This window comes from Dendrobates tinctorius, unplaced genomic scaffold, assembly GCF_039654945.1.
Source record: "Dendrobates tinctorius isolate UK_male_01 unplaced genomic scaffold, ASM3965494v1 ptg000134l, whole genome shotgun sequence".
Classification (NCBI taxonomy): Eukaryota; Metazoa; Chordata; class Amphibia; order Anura; family Dendrobatidae; genus Dendrobates; species Dendrobates tinctorius.
Genome location: NW_027361802.1, coordinates 9,740,684 through 9,762,625, shown reverse-complemented (window position 1 = coordinate 9,762,625; position 21,942 = coordinate 9,740,684). Strand labels below are relative to the sequence as shown.

The 21,942-nt window shown below is 40.9% G+C and overlaps 1 protein-coding gene across 3 annotated transcripts in view; it reads right to left on the bottom strand.

The window, feature by feature from the left end:
* Nucleotides 1–21,942, bottom strand: part of LOC141048341 (sialidase-3-like) — a 75,361-nt gene that overhangs the window by 38,032 nt on the left and 15,387 nt on the right. For 2 of the 3 annotated variants that reach the window (XR_012220031.1, XM_073543823.1), the window contains exon 2: nucleotides 11,824–12,031. Coding sequence is in view for 2 of the 3 variants with exons in the window: in XM_073543823.1 (XP_073399924.1) it covers nucleotides 11,824–12,031 (208 nt within the window). In the remaining variant the exon portion in view is untranslated. Of the gene's footprint in view, nucleotides 1–11,670; nucleotides 12,032–21,942 lie in introns of those variants that run through there. The other variant, XM_073543822.1, reaches the window with a different exon arrangement.

Below are 21,942 nucleotides of genomic sequence, written 5' to 3'. Positions count from 1 at the left end.
CCACATATGGGGTAGCAGCGTACTCAGGACAAATTGGACAACAACTTTTGGGGTCCAATTTCTCCTGGTACCCTTGGGAAAATAAAAAAATGGTGACTAAAAGATCATGTTTGTGGAAAAAATACGAATTTTTTATTTTCACGCCCGGGCGTTGTAAACTTCTGTGAAGCACTGGGGGGGTCAAAGTGCTCACCACACATCTAGATAAGTTCCTTGGGGGGTCTAGTTTACAAAATGGTGTCATTTGTGGGGGGTTTCCACTGTTTAGGTACATTAGGGGCTCTCCAAAGGCAACATGACACCCGCAGACCATTCCATCAAAGTCTGCATTCCAAAACGTCACTACTTCCCTTCCGAGCCCCGACGTGTGCCCATACAGTAGTTTTCTCCCACATATGGGGTATCAGCATACTCAGGACAAATTGGACAACAACTTTTGGGGTCCAATTTCTCCTGGTACCCTTGGGAAAATAAAAAAATGGTGACTAAAAGATCATGTTTGTGGAAAAAATACGAATTTTTTATTTTCACGCCCGGGCGTTGTAAACTTCTGTGAAGCACTGGGGGGGGTCAAAGTGCTCACCACACATCTAGATAAGTTCCTTAGGGGGTCTAGTTTCCAAAATGGTGTCATTTGTGGGGGGGTTCCACTGTTTTGGTACATCAGGAGTTTTCCAAACGCGACATGGTGTCCGATCTCAATTCCAGCCAAAAACGTCAAATGGCGCTGCTTCCCTTCCGAGCTCTGCCATGCGCCCAAATAGTGGTTTACCCCCACATGTGGGGTATCAGCGTACTCAGGACAAATTGCACAATAACTTTTAGGGTCCTGTTACCCTTGGAAAAATAAGAATTGAGGGTGAAAAGATCATTTTTGTGGAAAAAATATGATTTTTTAATTGTATGGCTTTATGTTATAAACTTCTGTGAAGCCCATGGGGGTTCAAAGTTCTCACCACACATCTAGATAAGTTCCTTAGGGGGTCTAGTTTCCAAAATGGTGTCATTTGTGGGGGGTTTCCACTGTTTTGGTACATCAGGGGTTTTCCAAACGCGACATGGTGTCCGATCTCAATTCCAGCCAAAAACGTCAAATGGCGCTGCTTCCCTTCCGAGCTCTGCCATGCGCCCAAATAGTGGTTTACCTCCACATGTGGGGTATCAGCATACTCAGGACAAATTGCACAATAACTTTTAGGGTCCTGCTACCCTTGGGAAAATAAAAATTGGGGTGAAAAGATCATTTTTGTGGAAAAAATATGATTTTTTAATTGTACCGCTGTACGTTATAAACTTCTGTAAAGCCCTTGTGGGTTCAAAGTTCTCACCACATATCTAGATAAGTTCCTTGGGGGGTCTAGTTTCCAAAATGGGGTCACTTGTAGGGGGTTTCCACTGTTTAGGTACATCAGGGACTCTCCAAACGTGACATGGGGTCCAATCTGAATTCCAGCCAATTTTGCATTGAAAAAGTCAAACGGCGCTCCTTCCATTCTGAGCTCTGCCATGCGCCGAAACAGTCGTTCCCCCCCACATATCAGGTATCTGCGTACTCAGGACAAATTGCACAATAACTTTTGCAGTTCAATTTCTCCTGTTACCCTTGGTAAAATAAAAAAAATTGAACCTGAAGTATTTTTTTTATGAAAAAAAGTTAGATGTTCATTTTTTTTTAAATATTCAAAAAAATTCCTGTGACGCACCTAAAGGGTTAATAAACTTCTTGAATGTGGTTTTGAGCACCTTAAGGGGTGCAGTTTTTAGAATGGTGTCACTTTTGGGTATTTTCTATCATATAGACCCCTCAAAGTGGCTTCAAATGTGATGTGGTCCTAAAAATAAAATGGTGTTGTAAAAATGAGAAATCGCTGGTCAACTTTTAACCCTTATAACTTCCTAACAAAAAAAAATTTTGGTTCCAAAATTGTGCTGATGTAAAGTAAACATGTGGGAAATGTTAGTTATCAAGTTTTTTGTGTGCCGTATCTCTGTGATTTAAGGGCATAAAAATTCAAAGTTGGAAAATTGCGAAATTTTCAAAATTTTCGCCAAATTTCCGTTTTTCTCACAAATAAACGCAAGTTATTTGAATGAAATTTTACCACTATCATGAAGTACAATATGTCACGAGAAAACAATGTCAGAATCACCAGGATCCATGGAAGCGTTCGAGAGTTATGACCTCATAAAGGTACAGTGGTCAGAATTGTAAAAATTGGCCCGGTCATGAACGTGCAAACCACCCTTGGGGGTGAAGGGGTTAACCCACGTGCGCATCTCCGCCATATTGCTTGCCTGCCACCACTTAGCAGCAGTCATATCATCTACTGCATGGTGGACCCCGAGCGGCGAACGCACTATATTATTATTTTTATTTAGTGCGTTCCGCCGTTCCTAACACAGAGTATCTCGCCTAGAATACTCAAAACAGCACAGAGACAAGCCTCAAAACTGGAACAAGGTAATTTGGAGTGGTGCGACCAAAATTTAACTTTTTGGCCACAACCATAAATGTTACATTTAGAGAGAGGTCAACAAGGCCTATGATAAAAGGAACACCATTCTTACTGTAATGCATGGAGGTGGATCACTGATGTTTTGGGGATGTGTGCGCTACAAAGGCACAGGAAACTTGGTCAAAGTTGAAGGAAAGATGAATGCAGCATTTTATCAGAAAATACTGGAGGCAAATTTGCAATCCTCAGTCCAGAAGCTGTGAATGGGACGGACTTAGACATTCCAACATGACAACGATCCAAAACACAAGGCCAAGTCGACCTGTCATTGGTTGGCTAGAGTAGAACAAAGTGAAGGTTCTGGAGTGGCCATCTCAGTCTCCTGACCTCAATATCAATGAGTCACTCTGGGGAGATTTCAAGTGCGCAGTTCATGCTAGACAGCCCAGGAATTTACAGGAACTGGAGGCTTTTTGTCAAGAAGAGTGGGTAGCTTTACCATCTGAGAAAATAAAGAACCTCATCCACAACTACCACAAAAGACTTCAAGCTGTCATTGATGTTAGAGGGGGCAATACATGGTATTAAGAAATGGGGTATGTGAACTTTTGATCAGGGTCATTTGGATGTTTTGGATTGTCATTATGATTTAAAAAGAGAAAACACAGTAGATTGACAACAAATACTTCACCCAACCACTAACCATAAGTGGAGGAAAAGGTTTGGGATTATCATTCATATTCTCTTTAAAAAAAATGGCCAAGAAAGCAAAAATTCTGCCGGGGTGTGTAAACTTTTGAGCACAACTGTATATTTATATATATATATATATATATATATATATATATACACCAGTACACAAAATCATGGCCTTGACAACCAATCAGATGCTGCTGCAATGGGAAACTGAAAGCTAAACTGTGGTTGGTTGTTGTAGACAGCTGCTCCACCAATCAGTCCGCGTTCCCAAGCTCAGAGGAGATTCCGATTGCCCACAGCAACCAATCAGATTTGATCTTTCATTTTACCACAGGAGTTTAGAATTGAAGTCGACTTTTCATTTTGCTTTCACAGTGACTGTCAGACATATTTTTCTCCCTTTTTGATTTAAAACAATTCACAGAAAAATCATTAGATCACAAATTTATATTCTCGGCTCTTTGTCTTCTGTCATTTTCTTAAAATTCTACTCAGGAAATTCATGATATCTGTCTGTGGGAAAGCTGGGAGACAATCAAGAGGGCTCCCACAGGGAATATCAACCCGAACTCCTGAAAAACCAGTCACTAATGTATCGCTACATAACCAATATAACTCTGGCAAAGATGGAGACAACTAATATGGCCGACACCTAGCTATACTTGGGTGCAGACTAGACATACTGGGGTCCGGTATTTATTTAGGGGTTTGAATTTATTGAGGGGCCTGGTCTTAGGTGTGTATTTAGGGGTCTGGTCTAGTTGGTTCAGGTGTAAGGTCTGAGGTCTGCATTTATTGATGAGGTCTGAGTTTGGACCGCGTTTTTTGGGAGGTCTGGTCTTCGGTCTGTAATTATTTAGGGGTCTCTTCTGGAGTCTAATTGTTTTGGGTCTGCATTTACTTATTCGATCTGATGTATTTATTTAGGGCTCCGATTTAGTACTATACTTACTAATGGGTCTGGTTAGGGGTCTGCATTTATTTATGGCTCTTGTCTAGTTATGTATTTATTTAGGGGGTCTGGTTTGTGATCTGTATCGAGGGGTCTGGTCTGGGACCTATATTTATTTACATGCGTGGTGGCTGAATTTATTTAGGGGTCTGGTGTAAGGCCTGTATATTTTTAGGGTTTGGGGGCCTGTATTTATTTAGGTGTCTGGTCTACTTCTATATTTATTTAAGTCTGGTAGCTGAATTTATGTAGGGGGTGTTGTTGGGACTCTTTTTTTGAAGTTCCTATGTTTGGGGATTCTGGATTCGGGTCAGTATTGGATTAGATGTATGTTAATTTGAATTTATTGGGCCCGAGTGTCGCGTATCCAGTATGGGGTCCATTAGAGGACATGTTTTCATTGTGACATGTATTGATGTATGCTAGGTTGGGGCATTCCCAAGAAATGGCAGTCATATTGGTTGTCACCCAGCTATAACTGATAACATTTCTAAAATACAAGATTTTTCGTTCACTTGACAGATAGATGTCTCCGATTCTTACATTTTTAAGGATTTTATTTTATGGTAGAACGCCCTTGGGATCTTGATATGGTCACTTCCTGAACATGGCAAACAGACTTTTCTTCTTGTTGATATTTTCCAGGACATCTTCCACAGTAAACAGACAGAAGTTGATCTCCTCGTCAGGCGCCTCAGCTCCACTCTCAAAGAGGATTGCAAATGTATTAGCATCCTTGTAATCAGCAAGATCTGAGTATCCTGAGGGGCCGTCATGAATGAAAATACATCATTTGAAAGGTAACTCACCAAACCCTGACTGATGCACTGGCAGGATGCAGCAGAGCCCCATTGATAAAGGCTGGGGCAGCACAGGTGCAAACCACTGATGAGGACAGCCAGTAACCCAATATGGTCTGGCTGCCTAGTGGGAAAAAAATGCACACAAATAGGGCTTGCATGAGACATAAGTCACACTGATAGGTGTGATGCAAAAGTGTCTGAACAGCCTATTGATGACGCCCATAGTATTAACAGACGGGCTGCTCAGCACTGTATACATGCATCACACAGAAAAACCAAGCCAACATGAAGGGCTCTAGCTGCATCCTGCAAAAATGATAAAAAGTGCAAAAAGATAAATAGATATGGGGTATTAGTTACTATTTTGGCCAAAGCAGATAAGCTCACAACCCAACGCCAAGGATAGATATTGTGAGTCTCTAACACCAAATCTAAACAGTGCACATAAGGAAAAGACTGCCCTTCCCGTGGTTGTTCCTTCCCGGGGAAAGACCTGGCTAGTCATTGCTTGCAATGAGAAACATATGATGGTGTCTCCGCGGCTTGTATTTTGCATGTTTTGGGGGTCTAGTTTCTGGTCTGTATTTATTGAATGAACTAGACAAGTGTCAGTATATAATTATGGGTCTAAGGTCACTAAAAATGTCAGGATCTCATCAGGAATCGATATTTACTGGTGTTGGGCCTTATAAATTCTGGTTTGCAGATTTACTAAGTTGTCTGGTCTATCAGGTTTGCTTATTTTTATGGGTCTGGTCTAGGATTTAAAGGTACGGAATTTACTGCGCCGGACTGGTGTCTGTATTTATTTTAAGGGGCTGGTCTGAGGTCTGTATTTGTTTTTGGTTTGTATTTATTAATGGGGTTGGTAGTTATTTAGGGTTTGGGGTTATGATATTCATAGGGTTTGTATTTATTTAGAGACCTGGTATGGGGTCTGTATTTACTGAAAGTCCTGGTCTGGAGTTATGCAATTAGTCATCTGATGTGTAGTCGGAGGTCTATATTTAATTAGGATATTTGGACTGAGGTCTCCATAAATGTTGAGGTCTGGTTTGGGGTCTAAATTTACTTAGGAGTCCGGTCTGAAAGGCGACAGGTCTGGGATACTGTATGTACTGTGTGTTTTATCGGTCTGTATGTATCGGTGGTCTGTATTTGTTTTCGGGGCTGGTCTGGGGTGTCTATATCCAGGATGTTGGTCTGCAGTTTGCATTATTAAGGTGTCCATTCTGTGATCTTTGAAAGCTAAGAGGACCCTTGAGAGTAATCTAATAAATTCCCCATTTCCATTAACCCTGGTCACTCCCCCCCCCCCCAGTCCTTTTACTACTGGGCTCTTATTTTGACCATCGGAGGTTCCAGATTGTCATGTGCTTGATGATCGGAATTTTACTTTACAAACTTGACTTCACACCACGCTATCATTCGACCCCTTAAGAAAAGCATTTTAGCCTATAAACAAGAATAGTTCAATTCACTAACAGCAAGCGGAGGTCTTGAGAAAAGAAATATGGAATAACAAACTGAAAATATATATTGTGACTTCTTTGTTCCAGTTTTTTTTTTATTGTCAAAAATTCACACATATTAGGGGCAAAAATGTGCAACTTTTTACTATTTCACAACACTCTGCACTTTGGAAAGTGAGTATAAAAGTGGGCATTTTAGGGATGTGTATGAGCCGCTGACTTGGTAAACAGTCACAAAAAGTAAATTTTATTAGAGGGACGGGTGAGAGTAGTGGCAAATGTGTTTATGTTGTCATTTTCTAAGACCCGGAACTTTTTTTTGAACTTTCCGTCATTCGGAGGTGTGTGTGGACTCCGGTACAGATGTATACGCCACTACATCCTCTGAGATGGAGCAGAATAACACAAGTGCTAATGGAGACTATACACAGGGCGGTTTCTTGGTCTGTTACCCTTGGGTGTAGCCGCAAAAGAAACTAGGCAACTGCCCAGGGCCTCCATCACAATAAGGGCCCCCATCAATTACGAACAGAAACTGGATAGATTATCAGGGCAGTTTCTGATGTCAACAGAAATCCTACTACTCTTTTAACATCATGTGACCATCATCTTACCAAAGGTCCTGTACCCTGAAAAGGTCCTGTACCCTGCAGGAGCCTAGATGAACTGAACAAGAGTAGACAGGCTGTCCTCTATAGTGTAGGAACGTACAGTGGGGAAAAAAAGGATTTAGTCAGCCACCAATTGTGCAAGTTCTCCCACTTAAAAAGATGAGAGAGGCCTGTAATTGACATCATAGGTAGACCACAACTATGAGAGTCAAAATGAGAAAACACATCCAGAAAATCTCCTTGTCTGATTTGGCAAGATTTCAATCCACAATAGACAAGCTCAAAAGGCGCAAGATGAAGGATTTACAATGGCCCTCACAGTCCCCTGATCTGAACATCATTGAAAATCTGTGTCTAGACCTCAAAATAGCAGAGGATGGAAGATGGCCCAGGAATCTCACAGAACCGGAGGAATTCTCCAAGGAAGAATGGAGGAAAATCCCTCAGACAGGAACTGAAAGACTCTTGCCTGGGTACAAAAAGCATTTACAAGCTGTGATAGTGGCAAAAGGGGGTGCTACTAGGTACTAATAACATTTAAAGTCTTCCCTAGACTAGTGTCCACAGGTCGAGACCCGGGCCTTTTGTCTGCCCTTGTTCACACACTGAGGTCAGCTCTGACACATGGTAAAGTTTTTAATATTAGACAGTGTAGAACTGTCCAGATCAGGGTCACTTTGCTGATGGTGGGATGGCTTTTATGCTATTTTTGATCAAATACAGTATTACTAAGAACCATGAGCTATCTAAATGCATTTTTGCTTCTTACTTATTTGGTTACAGTAGGGTTATGTTTATTTTGCTTCTTGTAGGTTTTGTATGCTTTATGGCCAAAGCGGACATGCGTTTCTGTGCTGCATGTATACCAACTTAAATCAAGCTCAATTTTTGTGTTTTTTTTCTAGGTACTAACCGTGCAGGGTGCCTAAACTTTTGCATTGGCCCATTTTCATTTTTGTAATTTTTTAAAAGTAAAAGATAAAATATATGTGCCTAAAATACAAAGGAAATGTGTCATCTGTAACTTTAGGCCGTTTAGAGATCATTTCCTCTTCAACTTGCTTCACTGTTCACAATAATAGTAATTTTGACCAGGAGTGCCCAAATTTACATGCCACTCTACATGTGTGTGCACTCTGTGTATATGTGTGAGCCCTGTGTATACGTGTGTGTGTGCTCTGTGTATGTGTGCTCTGTGTATACATGTGTGTGTGCTCTGTGCATACATGTGTGTATGTGCTCTGTGTATACATGTGTATGTGTGATCTGTGTATACGTGTGTGTATGTGCTGTGTATACATGTGTGTGTGCTCTGTGTATACATGTGTGTATGTGCTCTGTGTATACATGTGTGTATGTGCTCTGTGTATACATGTGTGTATGTGCTCTGTGTATACATGTGTGTATGTGCTCTGTGTATACATGTGTATGTGTGATCTGTGTATATGTGTATGTGCTGTGTATACATGTGTGTGTGCTCTGTGTATACATGTGTGTATGTCCTCTGTGTATACATGTGTGTATGTGCTCTGTGTATACGTGTGTATATGTGCTCTGTGTATACATGTGTGTATTTGCTCTGTGTAAACATGTGTGTATGTCCTCTGTGTATACGTGTGTGTATGTGCTCTGTGTATACGTGTGTGTATGTGCTCTGTGTATACATGTGTGTATGTGCTCTGTGTATACATGTGTGTATGTGCTCTGTGTATACATGTGTGTGCTCTGTGCATACATGTGTGTATGTGCTCTGTGTATACATGTGTATGTGTGATCTGTGTATACATGTGTGTATGTCCTCTGTGTATACGTGTGTGTATGTGCTCTGTGTATACGTGTGTGTATGTGCTCTGTGTATACATGTGTGTATGTGCTCTGTGTATACATGTGTGTATGTGCTCTGTGTATACATGTGTGTGCTCTGTGCATACATGTGTGTATGTGCTCTGTGTATACATGTGTATGTGTGATCTGTGTATACGTGTGTGTATGTGCTGTGTATACATGTGTGTGTGCTCTGTGTATACATGTGTGTATGTGCTCTGTGTATACATGTGTGTATGTGCTCTGTGTATACATGTGTGTATGTGCTCTGTGTATACATGTGTATGTGTGATCTGTGTATACGTGTATGTGCTGTGTATACATGTGTGTGTGCTCTGTGTATACATGTGTGTGTGCTCTGTGTATACATGTGTGTATGTCCTCTGTGTATACATGTGTGTATGTGCTCTGTGTATACATGTGTGTATGTGCTCTGTGTATACATGTGTGTATTTGCTCTGTGTATACGTGTGTGTATGTGCTCTGTGTATACATGTGTGTATGTGCTCTGTGTATACATGTGTATGTGTGATCTGTGTATACGTGTATGTGCTGTGTATACATGTGTGTGCTCTGTGCATACATGTGTGTATGTGCTCTGTGTATACATGTGTGTGTGTGCTCTGTGTATACATGTGTATGTCCTCTGTGTATACATTTGTGTATGTGTTCTGTGTATACATGTGTGTATGTGCTCTGTGTATACATGTGTGTATGTGCTCTGTGTATGTGTGTACTCTATGTATACATGTGTGTGTTCTGTGTATACATGTATGTGTGCTCTGTGCATACATGTGTGTATGTGCTTTGTGTATTTGTGTATGTGCCCTGTGCATACATGTGTATGTGCCCTGTGCATACATGTGTGTATGTGTCCTGTGCATACATGTGTGTATGTGCCCTGTGCATACACGTGTGTATGTGTCCTGTGCATACATGTGCGTATGAGCTATGTGTATGTGTGTACTCTGTGTATACATGTGTGTGCTCTGTGTATACATGTGTATGTGCTCTGTGCATACATGTGTGTGCTCTGTGCATACATGTGTGTATGTGCTTTGTGTATACGTGTATGTGCCCTGTGCATACATGTGTGTATGTGTCCTGTGCATACATGTGTGTATGTGTCCTGTGCATACACGTGTGTATGTGTCCTGTGCATACATGTGCGTATGAGCTATGTGTATGTGTGTACTCTGTGTATACATGTGTGTGCTCTGTGTATACATGTGTATGTGCTCTGTGCATACATGTGTGTGCTCTGTGCATACATGTGTGTATGTGCTTTGTGTATACGTGTATGTGCTCTGTGCATACATGTGTGTATGTGCTTTGTGTATACGTGTATGTGCTCTGTGTATACATGTGTGTGTATGTGCTCTGTGTATACGTGTGTGTATGTGCTCTGTGCATACATGTGTGTAAGTGCCCTGTGCACACATGTGTGTGCTGTGTGTATACATGTGTGTGTGCGCTCTGTGTATACATGTGTGTATGTGCCCTGTGCATACATGTGTGTGTGCTCTGTGTATACATGTGTGTGTGTGCTCTGTGCATACATGTGTGTATGTGCTTTGTGTATACGTGTATGTGCTCTGTGCATACATGTGTGTATGTGCTTTGTGTATACGTGTATGTGCTCTGTGCATACATGTGTGTATGTGCTTTGTGTATACGTGTATGTGCTCTGTGTATACATGTGTGTGTATGTGCTCTGTGTATACGTGTGTGTATGTGCTCTGTGCATACGTGTGTGTATGTGCTCTGTGCATACATGTGTGTAAGTGCCCTGTGCATACATGTGTGTGCTGTGTGTATACATGTGTGTGTGCGCTCTGTGTATACATGTGTGTATGTGCCCTGTGCATACATGTGTGTGTGCTCTGTGCATACATGTGTGTGTGTGCTCTGTGTATACATGTGTGTATGTGCCCTGTGCATACATGTTTGTATGTGTCCTGTGTATACATGTGTGTATGTGTCCTGTGCATACGTGTGTATGTGTCCTGTGCATACATGTGTGTGCTCTGTGTATACATGTGTGTGTGCGCTCTGTGTATACATGTGTGTATGTGCCCTGTGCATACATGTGTGTGTGCTCTGTGCATACATGTGTGTGTGTGCTCTGTGTATACATGTGTGTATGTGCCCTGTGCATACATGTTTGTATGTGTCCTGTGTATACATGTGTGTATGTGTCCTGTGCATACGTGTGTATGTGTCCTGTGCATACATGTGTGTATGTGTCCTGTGCATACATGTGTACTCTATACATTTGTGTGCTATTTATATACATATTTGTGTGCTGTGTATATGTGCTCTGTGTATATACATGTGTATACGTGGTGCTGTGTACATACATAAGTGTGTAACATACACTATGATTTTGTCTTTTATTCCATCATTGCAGACGAAAGTTCATTGGAGTAAACATGTCGGCGATCACCCAATGAACAGGCAAAATGCTGCTGATTTATTGGACTCTTTATTCCAGAACAAAAATCCTAGTTCTCGGCAGCACATTGGTGTAAACAGGTCAGGGAATGTGCTGCTGATGACCTGACACTGCATGTGGACAGAACCTATGAGTGATGGTTCCGTGCCCGCCATTCATCCTGCAGTGTAAAGAGGCAGAGAAACAAGCTTCAATTCACTGCAATATTGTCGCTCGTTTCACAGCCGATATGTTTCTGTGTGATGGATGGAGCAATGCGTGAGCATTTATGGTTCCACTTTAAACATTTACCCTGGGCCCCACTTTGTCTACACCTGGCCCTGTATGTTACCATGGTGACACATCAGTTGGTATAGGTGCTGTGTACACACACAACAGTAGGAGATGCTTAATCGGGACTGTTTGTAAAGCCGTGTCAGTTTTTATTTTCCGCCATAAAGCAAAACCAAAAAGTTGCTTAAAAAAGTCTAAACACCAAATAGGGTGACGGGCATTTGTGAGATGACGGGTGACCGCCGGCGCTGCCTATGAGACATCTGCAGTAAACTTACAGACACATATCCGGTCTTGTAGATGCCCCTCCTCATGACCAGGCTGTCCACCTCAGCGTCACTCTCACGCTTCTCCGCGAACGCCAGGAACATGTTCTCCGCGGGGATGTAGAGGAGTGCGGGGGTCCGGTACACACAGCCATTGGACTCTTTCTTGAACAGCGGCGTCCTCTCCGGTTGTGAGGCCTTCATGGTGGCGATGACGATTCTGGAAGACAAAACCCGGGACACGGTCATAAGACTATCACAAGGGAAACACCATCACTCTATCTATTTATCTATCTATCTAACATCAATCTATTATCTATCTATTTATTATCTATCTATTATCAATCTATTATCTATCTATTTATTATATATCTATTATCAATCTATTATCTATCTATTTATTATCTATCTATTATCAATCTATTATCTATCTATTTATTATATATCTATTATCAATCTATTATCTATCTATTTATTATATATCTATCATCAATCTATTATCTATCTATTTATTATCTATTATCAGCCTATTGTCTATTTATTATCTATCTATTATCAATCTATTTATTATTTATCTAGCTACTGTATATATTATCTATCTACATCAAATTTAAATGATCAAATTCAAACAAGCCGTTTTTTGGATGGATTCTGATAGATATTCGTTAGATCTGGTTTGATCAGCAAAAATTAACGTTAGATCTCCTTTCGTTCCCGAGATATTGGGGGTGTCAGGTGGGGGGTTAGGTACGGGTTAGCCCCCCCTAATTTGAAATTTGTCGTTTTTTGGATGGATTCTGATAGATATTTGTTAGATCCCATTTGATCAGCAAAAATTAAAGTTAGATCTCCTTTTGTTCCCGAGATATTGGGGGTGTCAGGTGGGGGGTTAGGTACGGGTTAGCCCCCCCTAATTTGAAATTTGCCGTTTTTTGGATGGATTCTGATAGATATTCGTTAGATCCGGTTTGATCAGCAAAAATTAACGTTAGATCTCCTTTCGTTCCCGAGATATTGGGGGTGTCAGGTGGGGGGTTAGGTACGGGTTAGCCCCCCCTAATTTGAAATTTACCGTTTTTTGGATGGATTCTGATAGATATTCGTTAGATCCGGTTTGATCAGCAAAAATTAACGTTAGATCTCCTTTCGTTCCCGAAATATTGGGGGTGTCAGGTGGGGGGTTAGGTACGGGTTAGCCCCCCCTAATTTGAAATTTGCCGTTTTTTGGATGGATTCTGATAGATATTCGTTAGATCCGGTTTGATCAGCAAAAATTAACGTTAGATCTCCTTTCGTTCCCGAGATATTGGGGGTGTCAGGTGGGGGGTTAGGTACGGGTTAGCCCCCCCTAATTTGAAATTTGTCGTTTTTTGGATGGATTCTGATAGATATTCGTTAGATCCCATTTGATCAGCAAAAATTAAAGTTAGATCTCCTTTTGTTCCCGAAATATTGGGGGTGTCAGGTGGGGGGTTAGGTACGGGTTAGCCCCCCCTAATTTGAAATTTGCCGTTTTTTGGATGGATTCTGATAGATATTCGTTAGATCCGGTTTGATCAGCAAAAACTAACGTTAGGTCTCCTTTCGTTCCCGAGATATTGGGGGTGTCAGGTGGGGGGGTTAGGTACGGGTTAGTCCCCCCTAATTTGAAATTTGCCGTTTTTTGGATGGATTCTGATAGATATTCGTTAGATCTGGTTTGATCAGCAAAAATTAACGTTAGATCTCCTTTCGTTCCCGAGATATTGGGGGTGTCAGGTGGGGGGTTAGGTACGGGTTAGCCCCCCCTAATTTGAAATTTGCCGTTTTTTGGATGGATTCTGATAGATATTCGTTAGATCCCGTTTGATCAGCAAAAATTAACGTTAGATCTCCTTTCGTTCCCGAGATATTGGGGGTGTCAGGTGGGGGGTTAGGTACGGGTTAGCCCCCCCTAATTTGAAATTTGCCGTTTTTTGGATGGATTCTGATAGATATTCGTTAGATCCGGTTTGATCAGCAAAAATTAACGTTAGATCTCCTTTCGTTCCCGAGATATTGGGGGTGTCAGGTGGGGGGTTAGGTACGGGTTAGCCCCCCTAATTTGAAATTTGTCGTTTTTTGGATGGATTCTGATAGATATTCGTTAGATCCCGTTTGATCAGCAAAAATTAACGTTAGATCTCCTTTTGTTCCCGAAATATTGGGGGTGTCAGGTGGGGGGTTAGGTACGGGTTAGCCCCCCCTAATTTGAAATTTGCCGTTTTTTGGATGGATTCTGATAGATATTCGTTAGATCCGGTTTGATCAGCAAAAATTAACGTTAGATCTCCTTTCGTTCCCGAGATATTGGGGGTGTCAGGTGGGGGGTTAGGTACGGGTTAGTCCCCCCTAATTTGAAATTTGCCGTTTTTTGGATGGATTCTGATAGATATTCGTTAGATCTGGTTTGATCAGCAAAAATTAACGTTAGATCTCCTTTTGTTCCCGAAATATTGGGGGTGTCAGGTGGGGGGTTAGGTACGGGTTAGCCCCCCCTAATTTGAAATTTGTCGTTTTTTGGATGGATTCTGATAGATATTCGTTAGATCCCGTTTGATCAGCAAAAATTAACGTTAGATCTCCTTTCGTTCCCGAGATATTGGGGGTGTCAGGTGGGGGGTTAGGTACGGGTTAGCCCCCCCTAATTTGAAATTTGCCGTTTTTTGGATGGATTCTGATAGATATTCGTTAGATCCATTTTAGCAGCGGTCCTGAGGTGTAGATGGAGAAGAGGAGGGGTCCAATTGGGGGAGACCAACAGAGAGAGAGTGAAGTGAGGAGGTGGTGAGTGAGTGGGACAATCTGAAAGTTCGGTCAGCGAGTCAGTCATTCTCGTCCCCCATGATGCCTACAGGCTCGCCTCTTCGCAATCATCGCAGCACACTGTCCCCCTTCCTCGCCATGACACATCGCCAGTGAAGTCCTGATGCTGCCCACAACTGGCCCCCGTCGAAGTCGCCGCTGCTCAAACGGATCTAACGAATATCTATCAGAATCCATTTAAAAATCGGCAAATTTCAAAGTACAGGTGGCTTGTTTTTTGCATAGCTAGCAAGTTGTATTTTTCCTTGGCACCACTTTGGAGTGCATATAATGTTTTGTATAACTTTTATTTATTTTTTAGGAGAGGCAAAATTTAAAAAAAAATTAATTACGCTAATGTTTTTTGAGTTTTATTTTTAGTTAGTTTCCAGTGCGGTAAAAATAGCAGAATATCTTTATTCTCCGTGTCAGGTCGGACACACCGAAACCAAATTTATGTAATTTTTTTTCTTTTTACTACTTTTAAAAAGTAAAATGTTTTTTTTTAAATAATTGGAGAGGATTTGGTCTCGCCGCATGCGCAGCCCCGTAGCGCTTTTATTTGTCTGACTACGGAGCTGTGGGATGCCTCATTTTTTGCGGGAAGAGTTGTAGTTCTTATTCGGACCATTTTGGAGTATATCCGATTTTTTAATCGCGTTTTATGCCTTTTTTTGTGACTCAAACAGTGAAAAAAATAGAAATTATGGCTTTTTTAATTTTTTATGGTGTTTACCGTGTGGAATAAATATTAAAATATTTAATTTTTGGGGGTTGGGATCCCAGCTGACAGTAGGACAGCTGGGATCCCGCGATTGCCGATGGGGCTAGCTGGGGCTGCCATTCCCCGCCCGACGTGAAAACTCTATGGCGGATGAATAAGGCCCGGCTAGCCCCGTTGGCAAAAGTCAATGGGCGGTCGTCAAGGGGTTAAAAAAGCCTGTACATAGACTAAACAAAAACTCCTCATGTGGTCTCATTTTTAATCAATTTAATTATCAAAAAAATAAATCTTATTAGTACAAAAACACAAGTAAAAGTAATACCTTACAGAAATAGATATTTAAACAGTGAAAACCTGAAAGTTTAGGACTGTAAATCCCTGTAATATAAATATAACATGTACATTTTAACATCTAGACGAAGTTCCTGAGTTATCGGTGTTTGAATTATACAAAAAACAAAGAAAATTACTAATGTGACTAGATATAATTTTATTCAAATGTTTAATCTCATAGAATACCAATAATAATTTACAATACATATTCACGAAAGATGTAGGCTGTATCTAAAGAAGAGAAGGACTGAAAATTCCCATGAGTGCAAAGTAACTCAAACAAAAGAAAGAACACTATCACCCCAACACCGGGGCGTTACTGTTCTTCTTCTTCTTTCCTTTGTTTGAGTTATTTGGCACTCATGGGAATTTTCAGTCCTTCTATTCTTTAGATACAGCCTACATCTTTCGTGAATATGTATTGTAAATTATTATTGGTATCCTATGATTAAACATATTTGAATAAATTTATCTCCATTTCCCTTATAGTTTTTCTCCACTCATACAAAAACCCTACTTAGGAATGGAGGAACAGTCTTTGGATAGAAAGAAGTGTGTGGCGGTCGGGACGCTCCTCCGAGGCCGGCTTAGCTCCTAGTAGAGGCTGTAGCTGTGCTCAGCCTGTGAGGAGCTTGGCAAGCGCTGCTGTGTGTCACTGCCTCCTAAGCGTCCGGACCCAGACTGCAGATGTCGGATCAGCTCAGACAGCAGCAGCCCTCCTGTAGGTGATGAGCTCCATGCAGCCACTCGCTCCTGCTGCCATGTAAGCCATATTGCTGTGCAGCAGGTGGTGAGGAGTGGGACTCAGGACACACAGGAGAGCAAAACGAAGGCAACATTACTGACTTTGGGGGCATTATTGCTTAACATGGGGGTATGTGAGGGTTATTACTTGTATTACATGTATTGTCTGTAGAAATCCATGCAAATTTACATTTTTTTGTTTCTTCTTGGTTGGTACAGTGTGGCAGTGAAAGCCACTGAGATTTGCATACTAACCTGCACTGTATTTATATGCAGAGTCTAAAGACTCTTGTAAGTGCCTTCAAATTTCCCCTTACAATTTCCACAGCTGTCCACTAGATTTCCTTTTCTTCCATGATCTGCATGATATCACGGGCATGGCTAGCACTGTGGCCAAACTCCTGATTGGCTGGCTGCTAGCTCTAACAGCAACCAGCCAATTAGGACCACGGTCACATTGCTCTCCCCTTTTCTCCCTTTTGTCAGTCAGGCTGATTAAGCCAGTCGGCTGAAGAAATAAAAATCCGGAGGATGGTTGGCGGTGTAACTTGGGGGCACTTTCAGAATCTGTAGACCCTGCATCTATATAGAAGTAAATATATATGCCCCCTCCCTGCCCACTTATGAAATAGAAAAGTTTAGTTACTCTTTGAGAATTAACAGATAGTCCTCTTTTTTTTTTTCTTTTTTTTTTTTTACTTATTGCTTTTGACATATAACTAATTTTGAAATCTAGTTTGGTTTCAGTTACAGTATATGAAAATGGTCTGTAAATGCACTTAGCGTAGGCTGAGTTCACAAGGACATCGTATAGTTATATTCAGCTTCTCTGTCCAAAGGAGAGGCTGGACAGAACCAAATATAATAGTTTGCTTCCTTGTTTGCTGGAACGGGGACAGTAACTTACTGAACTGCTAGTGCTCAAAATATTAGCACTTTTTTTTTTTCCTACATGCAGCCTTTTTTTTACCCCCCTATTTTAAAGCAGCCTTAACATTTCTAGTACGAGCAGTTCAGAAGGCTTGTATCCTTATTCAAGTTATCGGGGAAGCAAAAGTCTTTGTTTTGTTGTATTCAGCCTCTTATTTTTGACAGAGGAGCTGAATGAAACCCCCCTGACCCCCAGCCTTAGCTTTACAAGAAGTGTTTTAAAGAATAGCTAAACTTTCAAACCAGTTTAAATCAATTGGCTTCCCCACCCTCATTCTAACTTACCTTAGTCCTGCCAGTTTTGTGTTCCTACACTGTGGTATCAGCCATGGTTCTTGCCATTCACACCTGCTCTGTCTCCCTGACATCCACCCAATATTTTCTCTGGCAAGTGTCTACATGTGTAGTCACCCAAGATGGCATCAGCCCCAATCGGAGGCTTCCTTTTCCTGTGAAATCTGATTCGCAATAAGGAAAGGAAGGCTCTGATCAGTTCTGGTGCAATCTTGGGTGACTCCATATGTAGTCACCAGCAAGAGGAAATATCTGGTGGACATTGGGGAGACAGAGTGCGATGCAGCGGTCAGGAGCGCTGTACTGCTGCAGGACTAAGTAATGTCATAACAACAAGGCCCGAGGAGACAATAGAGGTAAACTTGCTTAAAAGTTTAGCTACTCTTTAAAGAGCGATTGTCTTTACTCATTTGTTATACCTGTAAACAGGAAAAGCTACATTTTAACATATATTACAACTTCTGCATTTCCACATAGTTTATGTGGGTCTACCGTTTTTACAGAGTAGCTCATGTCGTCGTAAACTTCCCAACAACTGTCCTTTCTTCTACAATATGAAATGTAGTGGTTTCCTTGAACATGCATTATAATGGCTCCTAATGTATAACGTATATCTGATATGATCACTTGAGTGGGGAATTCAGAGATTCGTTGCTTTCTCGGTAAACCAACACGTGGCTCTATTATAAGATGTGGTCCTGGTTTGTAGATAATCGTAGTACGTTGGCTGCAGTTGGGTGTACATGGTTTATTAATGACCTTAGATGAAATTTGCATAGCACGCTCAAAACCATGTTTTACATCATTAGTGTTGATTGGCCAAAAGATATTGCATCGTTCTTTGTTGTTTTTACATGTGACATTTTGACATGTAGATATTTCTGTTGAACTGGGGATGTCTTTTAAAAACAATTCTACTGTATGGCCAATGTAATCTTCTGCATCCAAACTCGTAATTCCACCTAGAAGTGTGTGGCTTGTGTAATTTTCCTGTATCAACTGAGCTCTCTTTCTGTACATGTTTTGATTTGCCCCAAATTCCACAAAATACTTAACAACACCCAAAAATGGGTTTTCTGAGTTAGTTATGAAGTTTCTGTATGAGTCATAATCAACAAACATGGTTGACAAACTATGAAGCAAAGAGTCAAATGGGCAAGTATTATTGACCTTATACACGTTATTATTTATATTAATGGTGTTCAAGAGATTCCCATTGCGCAGGATACCTAAAAGTTTTCGTGAACAAGGATCATCAATTATTTGACATATATTTGGATACGGCGTTAAATATGTTGGTCTCTTCTTGAAAGGTATGTTCAGTGGGGAAAGTAAATCCTTGGACTTCAACGATTTGTTATCACCTTCATTTTGTGCTATGGGAGTATGTACAATTTTCAATTGAGAGTTGGTTTTACCCCGCCAACATTCTTCTTCCCTAAGCTCTACCACACTCTGTTCCGTGTTCCTACTTTCTAAAACACTTGTTTCTTTCATAAATTGTTGAAGAGGCAGGAGAGTGTCTGTCAGTTTCTTTATGTGTTCACTAACAACTTCTTTTTCATTACTTTTTTCCTGCTGCCCATGTTTGTCTATGGCAGATTCATCGATGACCTCTTCCTTTTGCAATGTTACTAAACTGTTACTTTCTGTGACATGTACAGCAGCTGCCATTTTTGAGCGCCCACACAGAGCACTTAAATGCAATGCAACAAATTTGTCAACTCGCATTGGAGTTTGAATATGCTGAAGAATGGAGTTCTTCAAAAGGCCAAAATCTCCCTCAACTGATGCAGAAGAGGCTGTTTTATTTGGTGATTTAAAAACTGGTTGCATCACAGATGTCCAAATAGGAAAATACTTCAGAAGGTGAACTAGTTTATGAGAAAAATCTGGACAGAAGTAAGGGTTTGGCTGTTCCCCTTGTTCTAGACTTGCAGTTTCTGCTTCTTGCACAATGTCATTTAGCCATCCTGACAGTGGCTCACTATAGTTCTTTTCATTTTCATCACTGAGTATTTCAGTCTCCTGACAATTCTCCAGATACTCATCAATAATTCTCAAATTCCCAGTCTCAATGCAATGGCAAAGGTATGCCTTTGATGTTTTATATTTTGATGTTTCACGATCACTGATGTTACCTGTTGTCTCAGATACACAAAGAATAAAGGTACTGAGAACAAGCTGTTTAAGAATGTCAAATGATTCACACTTGACCAGAAGTCCAACACATCGTATATAGAACTTCCTCACAAGTTTTGCATTTTTTGGAAAGCACTTCCACCGACATACAGTTTTAATCAGGTGGGCAACATCTCCTCGTATATAGCATTTCGGTTTTTCACTTTTATTGCCAAGTAGGAGGAACAAGCAAGTCCTCAAGTATGTGTTAAGGCTACAGTCATTTAGAGCTCGTGACAATGCACCAAGTAATGCATGAGAAAAGTCACAGACACATTCTTTAGGCAATTTCTGCACATCCTTTATCCATTTTTCCAGCCAAAAAGTTATAGTTGGAGTATCTTGAGTTTCACTCAACATTTGAGATACACTCATTTGTGTATTCTCAAAGTTAATAACAATCTCATATAAAAAAATATGAGCAGACAATTTATTTTCTCTTTTTATTTTTAATACCAAACTCCCTGTGGCATCTACTTGAATGCGAGGGAAGCAATGCTTTGAACAATACTTCTTAAAAATATATATTTGTTCCTTTGACCAATAATGAACAAAAAAACCATCATATGAGATAGTATGAATATCTCCTGCATACTTATGAGTACTCTTCATCTGAGACAGTGATAAAACTGGATCTTTCAACTTTGGTGTACCAAACATCCTATCCATAGCTTCTTGCCTAGCATCTTGACAAATTCTTAGTGATGGTATGGTTGGTGGTTCCTTTTCTCCAAATGCTATTTCGGAATCAATTGTTTCTCGTCTCCAATTGGAGGGTAAAGTTTTTAACATTTCTTCTCCAAGTTTCCTTCTCTTCTCACCTGTCAACTGATTTTTTTTGGAGTGTGGTATGGGTCTTGTGTCAGGGGCTCGAACATGAAGAATTAAAGGGTTTCCCAGATTAGGTTCCTCTTCTGCAGAAATATACACTGCTGCTTTGCACTCTGTGCAATGCCCATTTGCAGTTAAGAACTTTCTTGCTTTGTCTTCACCCATACGAACTTTGTTCCTCCTAAAGGAGAAGGCACATGGGAGTCCATGCTGTTTATAAAGAACCTCTGTTATAATAGAAGTCCATGCGTGTTTTTTGAGCACCCTGCGCCTCTTTTTGCTGTCACCCTCATTATAGAACACTGTTTTGGGCTTGATCTCTAAGTATTGGTCATAAGGGATTAATACATGCCATAGAAGTGTTGGTTCTCGTCCCTGTGTGCGCACAAAGCCACCCTCTGAAGAGTGTTCCTCTGAAGAGTTTTCATCAGATGTGCTTGTGTCAGGCCACAACTCCTTAATTTCTGTATCTTTTGATTGAGGCAAGATGTTATGTTCCATACGTAAGAACGTCTGCAGATCATACCTATTTTGAAATACATAGTCATGTATCTGTTTGGGTTTAAATATAGCCTGGGAAGTTTCTGATTCTTCCATCAAGGAGCTATATTTCTGCAAGGAGGGGTGAGAACATACTTCCCTCCAGATAGGATCAGAGGCTGACTTTAACTCTCCATTAGCATTGAAAATGCCAGGATAAGATTTTAATGTGTTTTTTAATGTCTGACTATCAATAGAGGGTTTTCGTGGCATCTAAAAACAAAAATAGGAAAACAATTAAATGGATAAGCTAGTATGTTTTTTTCTTGTCACTAATAAGATATTAAAAGGTATATGTCTAGTTAGTGTTATGCCACCCTCACATCAGCCATAGACTCAGTCGCTCCTCTCATGCATGTTAAAGTGCGACAAACCAATAGGCAACCCTGGCACAACAACCTCACCAAAAAACTTCGACAAGCATCCAGGGTCGCAGAGTGGCGTTGGAAGAAAACACGCCTGCCAGACGACTTCACTGCTTTCAAACAAGCTACACTTGCCTTTAAATCAGCCATCACCTCTGCTAAACAGACCTATTTAACAAGCCTTGTATCTTCACTATCCCACAACCCAAAACAACTGTTCAGCACATTCGACTCTCTCCTCCGCACACCACTGCCACCTCCAACTCCCCATATCTCTGCTGAGGACTTTGCCACCTACTTCAAAAACAAGATTGACCAAATAAGGCAAACCTTCACAGTTCCACCACCCCAACCGCTCCACATACC